General features: G+C 35.0%; 1 protein-coding gene across 1 annotated transcript in view; it reads left to right on the forward strand.

Moving 5' to 3' along the window:
• Positions 1-16,832, forward strand: part of PTPRQ (protein tyrosine phosphatase receptor type Q) — a 216,451-nt gene that overhangs the window by 119,977 nt on the left and 79,642 nt on the right. The window contains exon 26 of the mRNA XM_024256953.3: positions 2,370-2,693. Within this exon, the coding sequence (XP_024112721.1) occupies positions 2,370-2,693 (324 nt within the window). The remainder of the gene's footprint in view (positions 1-2,369; positions 2,694-16,832) is intronic.

The following is a 16,832-nucleotide window of genomic DNA, read 5'->3' on the forward strand; positions in this document are numbered from 1 at the left end:
TTTTTCCCTAAAGATAGTGTTTTCTCTAATTGCGTTTCTTCATGATAGGTAAAGGTAAAACAGAATGTGTTGTAAATAGTGTGCCAATTTTGGTAAATATATATATATATGGTAAATAAGCAATAGATCTGTAAATAATTCAATAAAAATTTAAGATGAAATCCAAAATTTTAATGGAAGCCCAGACCTCTCTCTATAGAATCCAGACTCAAGCTTCTACCTAGTATTTGATATCTCCTTCTGGGTGTCTGAGAGGAATTTCAAAGTTAACCTACTCAAAAGAAATTGTTAATCTTCCTCCCCAAAGCTTACCCCTCTTACAGTCACCCACATCTTGATTAATAGTGACTTCATCTTTTTATTTGCTCAATCCAAAAACCTTAGGGCATTTTTTATTCCTCTCTTTCTCTGATATTTAACATACCACACATCAGCAAACCCTGCCAGCTCTCCTTCACATTATATTCAGGAGTTGAATGTTTCTCTCCACTTCTGCCTCTACCACCTTGGACCAGGCCACCGTGATCTCTTGTGTTGACATTGCAGTTGCCTGCTAATTACTCTCCTTGTTTCCAGCCTTGTTACCCTTTAGTCTGTTCTCAACACAGTAGCTAGAGTGATTCTGTGAATGAGAGAGCCTGCCAGTTCTCTGCTCAAATGAAAGCCATGACAATGTCCTCTAGTGTCATGTACTGGTAGCTTGTACTGGTCACTCAGGCCTTCTTGTTATTCTCCAAATATACCAGGCATGCCTCCAACTACACAGTTTCCTCTGCTTCAAATTTCTCTTTCTGAAATATTGACATGGCTAGGTCCCCTACCTACATATGGAACTTAGTATCTTCTAATCCCTTCTCTGATTACCTAATTTAAATGTTCAATAACCCTGAAACTCTCCTTCTTCTCATTCTTCTTTTTCTCCACAACTCTGATCATCATCCAAAACACTACAGTTGGCCCTCCGGATCCATGTGTTCTGCATCCGTGGATTCAATCAACTACAGATGGAAAATATACAAAACCAAAATGTGTCTGTACCCCACATGCCCAGACTTTTATTTCTTGGCATTAATCTCTAAACAGTACAATAGCTATTTATAGAGCATTTACATTGTGTTAGGTATTATAAATAACCTAGAGATTATTTGAATTATATGAGAAGATGTGTGTAGTTTATATGCAGATACTACACCATTTTATATAAGGAACTTGAACATCTTCTGATTTTGTTCTCCGTGGAAGGTCTGGGAGCCAGTACCCTGTGGATACAAAAGGTGACTATGTACAATACTTATTGATACTTTTATTGTTTGTAGCTCCCTTGAATGTAAATTTTGCAGGGGCAGGAATTTTTGTCTGTTTTTTCATTGTATTTTCAGAACCTACAATCCTCCCTGTACATATTAGATGCTCTTAGATATTTCTTGAATGTTGAATTAATATATCTTTAGAGATCAATGAGCTTTCTAAATATTTATTAATTTTCTTATTTTAAAATGTGAATATTAACATACAGTTCGCAATATGTAATTTTCACGTCATCATTTTGATTCTCTTTATCTCCATCTTCTTAACAAAGGTCGTTGAAGATATACAAAGAAAGGCAAGGTTGAGAAGAGTTCCAATGTCACTTAATTGATTGCTCTTTCTTATTTCTAACTATAACATGCTTATATTACTTGTCCAATAAACTGTCTCTTGAAAAGAGGACATGAGCTTTATTGTATCCTGAATCCCTAACACCAGGCTCAGAGCCTGACCCATGGTATGCATTTGGCAAACCTGTAGTTAGTATGGAAGCAAATAAATGACTCCAAGCAGGACTATGTGTTAATTCTAAATATACATGAGATAAAATAAAAAAATAGATGAATTATATACATTAAGACTGTCAGTAATATTGTTTATTTAAAATTGTTTTATAATCAACATTTACTAGATATAAGATGTGTATGTGTTTATTTAGACATTTAAATACACAAATATCTTCCCTTGGAACTGAATATTACAAACTCAAACCATACCTAGGGAAGTACTTAGGATGATATGAGCATACAGTTTTCCTTTGTAATAGTGAAATAGTTCTATTTGAAGCCAAGTTTGTTTATATAAGCCACTTACGATTGAATTTGGAAGCAAAATCAAGAATTAATAAGTTACAATTATTTTGTCCTCTACCCTTTTAAAATGGTGGTCCCAGAAGCATCACTCTAAGGTTCTTCTCATTAAGCATGGGGATAATTAATCTAAGTGCTATAGTAATTTGACAGATCTCTACTAGCTGCTGCATAATATAATTCTGTTCTTTCTTCTGTTTATGAAGTGTTTGGTAATTATAACTGCTTTTAATTTTTCCCTTTAATTTTTAGTTCCCAGTGTTCCCACAAATATTGCTTTTTCTGATGTTCAGTCAACTAGTGCAACATTGACATGGATAAGACCTGACACTATCCTTGGCTACTTTCAAAATTACAAAATTACCACTCAACTTCGTGCTCAAAAATGCAAAGAATGGGAATCTGAAGAATGTGTTGAATATCAAAAAATTAAATACCTGTATGAAGCTAACTTAACTGAAGAGACAGTATATGGATTAAAGAAATTTAGATGGTATAGATTCCAAGTGGCTGCCAGCACCAATGCTGGCTATGGCAATGCTTCAAATTGGATTTCTACACAAACTCTGCCTGGCCGTGAGTATTGTCCTGACATGTACATACTGATTTCTGTTGTATTCTGTATCTGTCTATATATTATGCTTTATACTTAATCTAATTGTGTGTAAAATCACTGAACATAGAAATAACTGAGGACACTACCATATATAACAACATGTTTATTTTTAATTTAGTTGAAACCCAATGAGAAATTCAATGTTCATCATTACTAGGGCTTTTCTCAAACTCCCAAAGTTGTGCCAAGGTCCTAGAGTCTCATATTGCAACAGTGCATTGTGGGAAGCTACTCTGATGCTCTACCATTAAAGGATACTGATTATTCTCTAATGCCCTTCACCCAGGCCCACATTTTTCCTTCATATTTAGAGGTTCTGCTGCTTTTAAGCCCAACTTTACAACCTTTTCAGTGACTTCAAACTTACACACACACACACACGTGACCACAATAACCCTGACTGATCTGTCTGCAAGTCGTTTTTCAGCTTGTGTTTTTCAACTGCACAAAATTCTGAGGCAAAGAAATATCAAGCGTTCAACTCCCAGCTTGAGGTGGGAAGAAGAAAAAAATACAGAGAAGAAACACAAATACTCGAAATTATTTTGCCATCTATACATCTTTCAGGACTTTAAGTGCTTTTCCATACAAACCACTAAATGTATAGGTAAAGATTGCTCTTGCAACTTAGGTTTTATGTTTATAGCTAACTGGTTACCCTGTTTGCTTAGAGAATATCATTAACCATAATTAAGTAAATAAATTTATATTCCTTATCCTGAACTCTGTTTACATAGAATTGTGATGGTTACTATGCAACATAAATAAGTTGCAAATCAAATCCTGCAAGCCAGAGCTCTGGTGAATGGCTGCATTCTCTGAAATGCCATTTCTGCCTCAGCCCTCCAGAGCAAATTTCAGGTTTGCCAGGCCACCCATCCCTTATAAATCCTTCAGATATGGACCTTATGTTATCATCTTCCTGTCTTGACTGAGACTCTTAAAAGGTGATTCCTTTCAAATCCAAATTACATGTTCTTAAACATTTTTGGTACTTATTAGTATAGTAATATACCTACACACACACACATAGATTTCCAGTGACAAATACCGTGTTAGTACTTATAGATAGTGAAATACACTTTGATCTAGAGGGCTTTATTTTCTAGGCCACCAGTTGTGTCTCTTGTTACAATTTCCCATAGTATCTGGCATAATGTTTGTAATAGTAAATGTTCAATAAATGTTTGTTAATATAATTTGACATTTGAGGTAGAATCCTGACAATTCAGCCTTTGACACAATTGTCCAACCTTTTCTCTTTTTGGCACTTTGACACTTGGTTTCTGTAAGATCTGCCCTTCTGTTTTTTCTCCTACCTTCCTGGTAGCTCCGTTTCAGTCCTCCTTGCTGAATATTCTCAGCAAATAGTTGTTTTTTAACTGTAAGCATTGGAGAGATGAGAGAGCTATACTTGGCCCTTTTCTCTTCTTTATCAGCACAGAACCCCAAGGAGATTTTACCTTAATTGCTCTTATTCTGGTCTATAGCTTTGAAGTCTACTTACATCTTGACTATTCTCAAATACTATTTCCAGTCCTGAATGCTGCCTAGAACTCCAGATCAGAATATCTGCCTTATCAACTAATCACTGGGCTTGTGTGTTGAATATACTTCTCTAAATTGACATGATCAAATACCAAACCTTCTCATATCATTATTTATCTGTTTGCAGAAAATGAAAATCCAGGCACTGTTCCTTTCCTCCTTAATCCTGCCCATGATTCATTTCAACAACACCATCTAAACAAATTCCTCCATTTGCATTACTGTTACATTAGTACAACTCTTCATTACTGCTCCCACAGCACTAACCTAACTAGCCTCCTACGCTGCCAGACTGGTCTTTTTCAACCTAAAGCAGATGATGTCACTTTCTTGCTTAAAACTATCCAATGGGCTGGGTGCGGTGGCTCACACCTGTAATCCTTGCACTTTGAGAGGCTGAGGCGGGTGAATCACGAGGTCAGGAGATCGAGACTATCCTGGCTAACATGGTGAAACCCCATCTCTACTAAAAAATACAAAAAATTAGCCGGGCGTGGTGGCAGGTGCCTGTAGTCCCAGCTACTTGGGAGGCTGAGGCAGGAGAATGGCGTGAACCCGGGAGGCAGAGCTTGCAGTGAGCCAAAATCGCACCACTGCACTCCAGCCTGGGCAACAGAGCAAGACTCCGTCTCAAAAAAAAAAAAAAAAAAAAAAAAAAAAAAAAAAACAAGCAAACAAACAAAAAAACTATCCAATGTACTCCCATGGCTCTTAGAAGAAATTTTACATTTCTTAACATGGTTAACAAGCCCTATATGACCTGGCTTTTACCTTAAACTTTAACATTATTTTTAGCCATGTTTCCCCCATACCATTGTCTTCCACTCATACTAGACTTTTTTTGTTGCTTACACAAAATAAATTCTTAGAACTTGCATCTTTGCATTCCCTGTTTCTTTTGACTAGAGTGTTCTTCCACCTCCTTCTTCACATGAGCAGCTTCTTATAACATAGATCTCTACTTAAATGATTCCTGATCACAATGAATTTCCCTGACCACTCAATCTAAAAATAGTCATGCAGCAATCTTATATAATAACACGTTATTTTAATGAACATTTATAATTACCTGATCATTTTTATTTGCTTGTGTTTAGGATCTGCCTTGATCATTGCTTTTTTTTTTTTTTTTTTTTTTTTTTTTTTTTTTGCGACAGGATCTGATTCTTTCACCCAGACTGGGGTGCAGGGGCACAATCACAGCTTACTGCAGCCTCGACCTCCTGGGCTCAAGTAATCCTCCCACCTCAGCCTCCCAAGTAGCTAAGACTACAGGCACATGCCATTGTGACCAGCTAATTTAAAAAAAAAAATTTTGATAGAGATGAGGTCTCACTACGTTGCCCAAGCTGGTCTTAAACTCTTGGGCTCAAGTGATCCTCCTTCCCTGGCCTCCCAAAGTGCTGAGATTACAGGCATGAGCTACCATCCCACACATATTTTCTTATTGTCTAGAATAGTTCCCAGTACCAGTAGATACTCTATAAATATTCCCTGAATGAGAGAAATTTGATTGAATAAGTTCTAGTGGGTAGGACAAAACAGATTGTTTTCCAGTGCAGGTGATGATAAGGATGATGATGATACTATAACAAAGATAGCAAAAATATAGAAAAAATTTAGTTTACTTTGGGGTTAGTCAGTAGGTATGATTATTTTGAACCTGTTGATTTTGTCAAGAAATAGCTATTCTAATATAACTGGAAAACAGAAATAAGTAAATGCCCAGAGATCAGAACCAAATACATCAGTAGCCTAGATCTGGCTTGTGGACAGCTGATTTGTAACCTTTGGTTAAAATATGCCTGTGCCTTTGTGCCTGCTGCCACTAAGGGTTCCCATTCTGAGTATCTCACTTGGAGAGTACCTGCTTCTAATTACCACACTGAGCCAGGAAGTGAACTTTTTAAATGCACAGTCTCTTGCAAGCACACTTGACACTATTATACAAGATGTTTAATTAGCATAAAACAACATATAACATGATCAGTTCAGAAGCTGGTAAATGAAACTGAAAAGTTGGATTTCTAAATAATCCTACATTCTCAAGTCTTTCCACTTGAATATCATTCTTTCCACCCTATTTCCTCCACTTCTTACCCTCTTTTAAGTTCTATGGCCATATTTTATTTCCAGGGGACACAAGGAAAATGGACTTTCTACCACTGTGATTAGGAGAGAAAGATGAAAAGATTTATATTTTCCAACTTTGTGATAATAAACATATGATTGCATTCTCGAAACTCATAGCTTTTCAACTAAGTAGTCATATGTGGGTGAGGATAATTCTTTAAATTTTGACAATGAGTTGGTTACTCTTCTTTTAGTTTCAAGAATGGAGGAAATTTTTGCTTCCAATGGAATAGAAGACATTTTTCTAATGATAAGTATTGTACATTTGAATTTCCAAATTTCATAATTATACATCAAAATGAAAGTTCTATTTATTATATTAAGTCAGGAAGAGATAATTTGAGATTATATGGGGAACTGCATATATTATTGCAACATAATTTATATGGTGAAATAACATAAGAATAAAAGAAATTAGAACAGTTAAGTAACAAAAGTCTTGAAGAGCAATAATCCTTTTAATATTAAAAATAAGGCATTCATAGATGTTGCTTCTGCATACCAAAGATGAAAATATAATGGCCTTGTTGCAAACTCAAAAAATAATTTGGATGAAGAAAATTAATAAGTTTTGTATTACATATAATTCACTCAAAAATGTGGCATAGGTCACGTGGTGGCTTATGCCTGTAATCCCAGCACTTTGGGAGGCTGATGTGGGTGGATCATTTGAGGTCAGGAATTTGAAATTAGCCTTTCCAACATGGTGGAACCCTGTCTCTTCTAAAAATACAAAAAAATTAGCTGAACATGATGGTACGCACCTGTAATCCCAGCTACTTGGGAGGCTGAGGCAGGAGAATTGCTTGGACCTGGGAGATGGAGCTTGCAATGAGCAAAGATTGTGCCACTGCACTCTAGCCTGGGTGACAAAGCCAGACACCATCTCAAAAATAAAATAAAAATGCAGCATGTTGTTTCATTATATAAAATAAAATAATAACTCTTTCTCTGAATTAGAGAAAAGACTAAACAACAATATAAAATAGTAAAAAATAACTATCTCAGAGAACTGCATTTTATCCTAATGACATAAAGTTGTATTCAAGCACTTACTAATATAACATCTCATCAAAACCTGGATCTTCTCTATAAAGAGTTATTGATTAATGGGTAGTTTGAAATCAAATTGTTTAAAATTTGAGTAACTCAAATAAAAGAACATCTAGTTTTAATAATAAATATTATAAAAGTTTCTACAATGGATTATATAATCAGAAAACATGTAATCAGTAACTGTCTGAGCCCATAATGAAGAGCATCAAAATTGAAGATCAGGGGAGAAAAGTCAGAATGCAAGCTGAGATTTAAATTGGGTTACCCTGTGAATCTGAATGTACACCTGTAAAACAGAATAAATACGGGAAACAATATTCAACCAACTCAAGCTAACCATTCTTTCTCTCACATGCTCTCACCTAGATCATTGAAGCCAAATTGCTTTTGTCCTCAACTAATCTGTATAATAGCCATAATTCTACTGCATGCTGAGAGTGTATAGATACAAATATAAGCATGAAAATTTTAAAAAATGGCAGAAATATTTACCTTGAAACATTACAGTCATGCAAATTATTTTACTCATCTATTTTTCTGATTATCCTTAAAGACAAAAGCAGTTTGAGTGGTGTGTGTATATATGTGGTGGTGATGTGAAGTCAAAAGCTGTTAAATGTCTCTGTGGTGCACAATAGATACTTAATGCTGAGGAAATGCACAACTTTAAAGGAGTGTGGGTGTGAAATTAATACGGAATGAAATGGGACCCTCGTAATGTGCATCTCCTATAGACCACCAAGACTGGAAGACAGCAAGAAAGGAAAATTCCTGGGGTAACACTTAGGTTGTGAAAACCACAGGATACCATACTCATGAGGAATTTTAACTACCCAAACATCTGTTAGGTTAAAAAAAAATTCAACAAAACATGCCTCATCAAAGAAGTTTCTAAGGAATGCGACTTTATGATCTAAAAAGAAGAAAAACCAAATAGAGGGCAAAGTACACTTTAACATTATTTAAAATTAGAAATAGTTAATGTGTTACTATATATTCAGTTGTTTTCCTTAGTTTCTTCTAAACTGTGTAATGCACTTATGTGATAAATGTTATAGTAACAGAGGTGGAAATTATCCTTTTTATAAAGAAGCAATTATATAATGGTAAGAAGTGATTTTAGCCATAAATAAATAGGAATCCATAATTCAAGACATTTAGAAGTTCATTTGGTGGCAGTGCAGTATTAGGATGGACTCCATCTTGCTGCCATTAGAGAAAATAAATATCATTTATTCTAGACATGATGGTTGCACTTCTGCAAAATTAGTTAGATGCTGTTGAAAGTCTTCTAAATTAGTTGCACAGGACTCCCTAATGGGTAATTCAAGACAACATTTCTGTCCTCTAGGCCCGAATATTGAAGTTATTGGTATAACCACTTAGGTTCCCATAGACATCTCAAACTCCATATTGCCACCTTCCCTTGCAAGTCTTTTCCTTTCTGTGTGTTCCGTGTCTCAGTTTACTGCACCACTATTCATCTAGTTGTTCAAACTAGTTATCTAGAAATCATTTTTCGTTCTTTTTACCTACTCTCATCCCCTACGAGGCAAAACCTGAGTCCTATTGTATTTACCTTCTAAATATCTCTTGTATTTTTCTTTTCAAGTGCCTCTAAATCCAGACTTTTACATTTATATCTTAGATAATTACAAAAGAGATCTAAATGGTCTTTCTGCTCTCATTTTCTACCATTCACCTGAACTCAGCATTTCAATACACCTGCCTGACCATGAATTTCCTCTGCTGAAAATCTTTGATCATTTTCTACATGCCTGCATGTTAAAACTATGCCCATTAGTAAGCTCTACAAGATCACTTATGATTTGGTTTATATTTCTCACACATGCACTCTTCTTTCTCCTTTATGGTCCAGAATCTTTGCTATTCTTTCTTATTGTCCTTTCTTTCTTCCTCTTTTGGTGACCAGCTATGTTTTTGCTATGTTTTTAAGTATCTCTTTTGAGAAACCTTTCAGAAATCCTTATTTCCAGTCCCACCTCCCAAAACTTGTTTCTCAACAAGTGAGCATATTGCGTCATAGTTATTTCTCTCTCTTTCTTTTGTGGGGCTTTGAGTTCCTTAAAAGCATAAATAGCCAGCCGAGCATGTCTTATGTACCTTTCTGTCCCCTGTGCCTACTTTTAATCTAAGATTTGTTATGAATATGGAAGAAAGGCATTTGACTTTAATGTTAAAGTGTTACAGTGTCAAAATTCTCCATATTTTAAAATAGTTCACGCTGATTTTTTTTAATTTTTTTGGTCTAACCCTTGTCTTTCAAATGCTTTCATTGTTATTGCCAAAATTAAAATTCTCTTGGCCAGTTGCTTCTCATGTTTGATACATTCAGCTTCTTTTATTTCACAAAATCAGTATATTTTATATTGTTGATCATTTTGTGATTTTCCTTTTCATTAATTAATATAAGAAATATAAATTATTGCCTATAGGAAATATTTGTATTGCATGTAAGAAATATGAATTATTGCATATAGGAAGGAAATAATTATTGCATTTAGAAATATTTCAAACGGTGAAGGAAAATAATAAATGCCCATTTCAGAATAGATTGGAGAAGCATTAAAAATACCTAAATGATTAACTGAGATAATTAGCTGGTAATAATAAGTATGTATAGTGAGACAGAGTTATAATAGGTTGATGGTCCATGAAAGAACAAAGGGGAAGAACAATGTTTAAATTTGAAGTGCTAAGTGTGATTACAAAGAGGAGATATATGGGTGAAATCATAATTTAAAGGAAATGATAGAAAGCATATAACATTAAAGTATCTAATAAAGTATTCAACTATATATTTAATGTCAAAAGACCTTATGCTAGATCATGATGCAAATTTTCTAGAATTTAAATAAAAATACTTGTTTTTGAAATCCTATTTACATAAGCAAGTAGAAAGTTGTAGCAAAATCACTAAAAATCAAACAAAGTGTAAAGATTATCACTGTTTTTTTTTAATCATCAATATTTTAGAAAGTCTGATTTTCATAAAGGAAAAAGGGGATGAAATTTTCTCCCCATTTATAGCTTAGCTGTATTTTATCTTTTTAAACTTCAAATGAATTCTCCTATTTTCTCTGAGATCTCAAACTAAATTTCATGTTGAATTGAATTAACTTTTACTCTTCTGAGAATCTTCTTTTTGTTAATTCAACCAGAAGTGTAAAGTAGGTGTAATACATTGTGAATTTTTGTCTTTAACCTCAGTTCTAAGTTCTAGCTCAGCATTAAGCCCTAGGTTAGCAAAATTTCAGCTCCCATTTCTTCTGCACTTACCAAGAAAGTGGAGAAAATTCTGATTTAACTATGAAAATTCCAAATTATAGAAAAATCCTGGGATTACTATGTATGGTGTCTTGGTCACTTTTTGTTCATGCCTAGTAAATCAATTGAGAGCCATAGGCTGCACAGTTAAGAATATTAGCAATGACTTACCTTACTGGGTGTTTGCTATGTCCTGGTACTATTCTAAGTACTTAAAACATTGATTCATTCATAAGTCTTTATTTCTAGCACAGAGTCTGCACTCTTAGATCTTGACTAGGACTTGAGCAAAGCCTCAGGGTGGTAGAAAAGTACAAAGAGATGGAGAGGTACTAACTGATATGACATAGAGAAGCTATCCAACTGTCCAATCATCTCCCAAAACAAATTGAGTGAGAATTTTGACACACACCTCAAAATTATACTTTTGAGTTTTCTGATACCCTTGATTTTTATTTTTCTTTATGATATCCTAGATATTTTTTACCCCAATTATGCCTGCATACAAATGAACAGGAGAAGAAAATAACAAGATTTATCCTGGCCCTAAGACTCCAGTGTGACGATGGCCTCACCTGAATTATTCCAGGTTGTTCCAATGCAGAGCTTCATGGTAGCATGAAAGTGGTGATATTTTATGCTCTAATGGAACATGCTGACCTGTTATTCTAAAAACTTTGGGAATTGGAGGAAGTGAGTAGGGAGAACCCTCTTCATAGTTTATCCAGAATTAAAATAGAATGAAAGGTAGGAGGAGACCAGTCTGTGGAATATTTGATGGCTTGATACATGTTTCCATGTTGATTACCAGCTCCCAAATTTCCTTTACATCTACTTCCCTAGTATTCACAGAAGGAGTAATTCAATCCCCTTTTCCAATCCACTCTTATTTCTAAGAGTTGTAATCATTGGTCATCTAATCTGAAGAGCAGTGTCACTATTTTTTCAAATGGCATATCGACATTATAGAGCAGTGGTTCTTAAACTTGAACTACAGTCATTACAACCACCTGGAGGACTGTTAATTGCTGAGCCCCACACTCATGGTTTCTGATTCAGCAAGTCTGGGGTAGTGCCTCAGAAATTGCTTTTCTATGGCTTCCCCAGTGATGTTGATGCTGCTGGCCTGGAGACACGTTTTGAGGACCACTGTTGTAGAAAGTTGTTTTATAAACATGATGCTATTCTCAGAAAATATGTATTATCTGATTCTAAAGTAATAGTAGTAATTAGAATATTTTCATTCTTACCTGGCATGTCCAGTATTGAAAGTGAGAGGTTTTCTTTGTATTTTGTATTTTTTTCCGGCTTAAGCCAGTCTGAAATTAGTCAGAAAATAACTCATTTAGGCATCAAATAAGATGATCATACAGTGAGGTCTAATACTATGAACATCCATGAATCATTCTTAGTATTTATGAATCTAATCTGACAAATTCTTAGGCTTGCTGTATTTGTAACACCATTGTGCTATACCCTCTGCAGCACCACCTTGCTGCTAGGAAATCTAATTAGAAAACACACTTAACATCTTACAAAATGATAGGAAATATTTCCTACACCAACAGTGGTATTGCGTTTTGGTCAGCGAAATCACTGGGCTCTAGGAGAACATCCAAACTACAAAAGGATAGCCAGTTATCAAAGTGTTTTAATCAGTGGACAGGAATATGTCCTGAGATACTCTTGCTGTGTGGAAACACGATGAATCCAATTGCAGAGCCTTTTCAGGGCCCTTGATGCCCTGAATTGTTTAAAACACAGGAATCCACCAGCCAGTTGGATTTCTTCTAGTCCTGAGAGACATCTAACACTCAGTGCTAATTTGTCCAGGTGTGCTGAGTCAAAGTCGACTTGTGGTCCTTGAAGTTGTTAATATTTGTATAGCTGAGAAACGACAGAGCCCTTCACCTAGTGATGACAGTCACTAGAAATCTGGTGGCCTAGTGCACCAAATTCTGAAACTGAAACACCCTGAGTGGTAGGCCGTTTTAATAAACTTTATACTGAACTTAAATTCAAATAATTGTGCAGACAATTTAAATTGCAGGTATATAGAGCTGAAGTTTTCTGTTTTGTGAGTTGCTATTAAACCATATATTCATTTATGTTTATTCTTTTAGGAAAGCAATCATAATGAGGTACACTAAAAACCATAGAGTATTTTCTAGAATATTTTCCACCATTAAGTTAGACTTAACAGGGATCTGCAGATGGCAAAGTTACAAATAAGTCTTTGAATGTGCTTATTTTGAAAGTATAGTACTAGGCACAATAAACTTGCTGATTCTTAAACAAAGTGGCATGGATGGGAGCATTCAGATTTTTATATGGACTAGGCAAAATGATGGTCTATCCAGACTCACCTTTCAGCTAACACACTTAGCATCAAGACACAGATGGATGGGAAAGATGACCCTGACCCACATAAGACCCACATTCCTGTGCAAGGATAGAAGCATGATAATCAGGAAATGATGGTTGTTAGTTACAGAAAATGCATTATGGTGAAAACCAGGGGGAAAGTGCTTATGAGAGGAAGTGATTGGATTATGGGGAATGAGAGAATAAGGATAGATCATTCTTACTGAGTAAATTGCTGTGATTTATAAGAGAAAGGCTATAGTGATATCTTGGCCCATTACTGACTAGATTCATTTCACAAACAATCCTAAATCAGAATGTGACAGTTTTTGGGGAGACAAACAAAGTCTCCCAAAGACGCTTATAAGTTACTAAGCTTTTAAACTGGCATATTTTCAACTCCTCATACCTTTGTCACCATCAGCTCCCTTTATTTTTGTAGTTTACATTCATAAATGTAATTTTGTAGCCACCCTTATGTGACACTAGTAATAGTTTACTATATGCTGTGATAAAAGAGAAAATGCTGGATATATTTTATTATATGTTTTGGGAATTTTATTAAATTTCATAAGAAAGATACCTAAAATAATTTTATATATATATAAGTATATTATAATACTGTACAATACTAAAATAATTAAATGCTGTTTTATAATAGATGGGCATTTTGGTGTTCTAAATATTTCTCTTAAATTACCTATGAATTAATCAAACAGTTATCTTTCATTGCTCCAGACAGGTGAAACACATATTGTTATATATTATATATTAATATATATTCAGTTATATAAGTTTACTTTTATTTTTTAGTTTGGATTTAGGAGCTCTAATCCTTCAAGAATACAAGTTGACAAAATACATTCTGAAGGAAATTTTTGGCAAAGGATTCAACAGAGGAAACTTGTGTAACAAGACAGGCAATTTTATCAAGAACTTTATTGAAAATGCAAACATTGTTTAGAGTGATTGTTTCTTTTAAAAAAGGAAGAAAGAAGGGAAAACGATTTTGGGAAAAGTTCAAGAAATGGCATTAAAGCATAGCTCAGCAAGGGGCTAAATACCTTGCTTTTTTATAATGATTGATCAGTGCAAGGAACTTAAAATATTTAGTAGTATAGGTGATTATATGTGTTGTCATGAATGATCTTTGAATGTCATTTTTCTCTTACCTCTGCTTGGGGTCACACACTCCCTGATGAGGGATTCGATTGCTAGTATTAAAGGAATGATTGCAGAGTTGACATTTCATTGTGAAAGATGAGAAGTTGAAAGCAAAGCGTTATATTTCTTTCTGAGCTGGCGTACAGACACACTCACAAGCCAAAGTTTTCCTTGGGAAAACTTTGCACTTTGTCCTCAGTTGAGACCCGAAGAAGCCATTATAGAGCAGAGATACAGAAATTTTTCCAGATACAAGCTACCGCAGAAAAATCTCACAACTTTCTTAGCCGCAGAAAATTCTCAATACATTTTTCATGATGTCCGGGCAACAATAATGTGCCACTCTACTTGCTTGCTAGAATGAGTTAGGTTGAAAAGTATAGTCCCAACAGCATCGAGTAGTATATGTTACGGAGGTACATGAATCAAATAGATGTTGGAGATGATCTTTCCTTTTTGATGTAATTAATTTTAGCCCATCTTTCTGGTATGAGTTAGATACCAAGGATCACAATCTATCACAGCCCCTTCTACTTCGTGGCGTTTGTCATTTTGTTCACAATAGCCATTCTAACAAAAGAAGACATTAACGCTGGTCTTAACGGCCTTACATTTTCTGGCTCCCATTTCCTCTCGGATTCTCTCATTCCAACTCAACTGGGCTTCAGCTTCACTGTGGTCCTTGTTATTCTTAGGACATACCAGGCGAAATCCTGCCTCAGGGTCTTCACGCTGGCCATTCTCCTCCCGGACACTCTTTCTCCAAACAGCCAAACAGTATTCCCTTACCTCCTTCAAATATTTGTTTAAATGTTATCTGCTTAGTAAGGCATGTGCTGACCACTATATTTAAAATAGTGACACCCTTAAGCATCTTCATTCCCATGACCTTGTCTCATTTTTCACCATGGTACATAATACTTCCTAACATGGTATATAATTTACTTGTGTATTATATATTCATTTATTTATATTTTTCTAATATATATTATTTGTCTCTCTCCAGTAAAATGGAAGTTCCATGGTCTTTGTCTCTTCGGTTCTCTTCCATATTTCCAGCACTTCCAAAGTGCCTGGCATGTCATGGGTGTTCAGTAAACTGTTCCTAAATGAAAAGGGTTAAACAGTAGAAGCTTTATGGATGGATCCAAAGCTACCTTGATCACCTGTATGAGCTTTTTGTCCTGCTAGTGCCTAGCACATAGTAAGTGCTTAATAAATATTTATTCATTCAATGAATGCATAAATTTATTCTCAAGGCCAACTGAACATTTGGTTATAATAAAGACAAGGGGACTCTAAAATATTTTCCCGTTTTATACCACTTGAAATGTGTGGCCGATCAGAAAATTTTTTCTCTCCACACTGGTTCTTACAGAGCTAGAAGTCAAATTTTGCAAAAAACATTAATAATAAAGGAGCCTTAATACATTTATACAGAGCTCATATCCCATCCCCTTTTATAGAGTCAGAGGCAGAAGAGAGGCCATTGAAACCAACAAAGCATCTTATATTTATATTTTTCAAAGCAATGAATTATGCTGATGGCAGGAGACCTCTTATAGTTCTCATCTGTTATGTATAATTACCTAAATGAATTAGGCTACAATTTGAGGCGGTTTTCCTAGGATCATAAAGCTAGCAGTAAAAAGAATGAAAATGTCTGGTTATGCAGGGTATGTGTACGATTCCTCAATACCTTAGTTGTTGCAGAAACTGTGTACCCAATTCTGTCTTCATCATTAGCATCTCTTAGCTCATCAAATCAAATCCTGGAGCATCCTTTCTTTACCCTCTCCCCTAGATGTTTTCTTGGCAATATAAAACTGGATCTTTGAGTACGAGTTGTCAATGTTCAGATTATTGTACAGTTTTCAGAAGTACAAATAGGAAGAGTATCTTTGTTACTCCAAAGGTATTTGTTCACTGAAACTTCCTTAAATGTATTTTCTAGATTGCTGTATAGTTACATTCAAGTACTATATTATTAAAATATGTCAATAAGTATTTAAAATAAGTAAATAAGTATTTAACATAAGTATTATTAAAATATGTCAATGCTATTATTAAAATATTTTTTGATTGATTTGTGCACCTAAATTCCATAGACTTAATGTTATATGCCTAAGAAATATATTCTAAATATCAATTACTTATTCATAGTTTAAAGATTGTCACCACTATTAATCTCTTAGTCTGTCTTGTGTTGCTATAAGGAAGTATCAGAGACTTGGTAATTTGTAAGAATAGACATTTGTTTTCTCATAGTTCTGGAAGCTGGGAGGTCCAGGATGAAGGCGCAGACAGATTTGCTTATCTGGTGAGGGTTGCACCCTCTGGAGGGGAGGAACGCGTGTCCTCACACAGTGGAAAGCAGAAGGGCAATCTATCCAAATGCTTAGTGAAGCCTCTCTTGTAAGGAACTTAATCCCATTCACCATGGGAGGCATTCTCATGACGTAATCACCTCTTATAGGCCCCACCTCTTCATACCATCACATTGGCTGTTGTATTTCAACATCTAAATTTTGGAGGGGACACGTTCA

Source organism: Pongo abelii, chromosome 10 (assembly GCF_028885655.2).
Source record: "Pongo abelii isolate AG06213 chromosome 10, NHGRI_mPonAbe1-v2.0_pri, whole genome shotgun sequence".
NCBI classification, from domain to species: Eukaryota; Metazoa; Chordata; class Mammalia; order Primates; family Hominidae; genus Pongo; species Pongo abelii.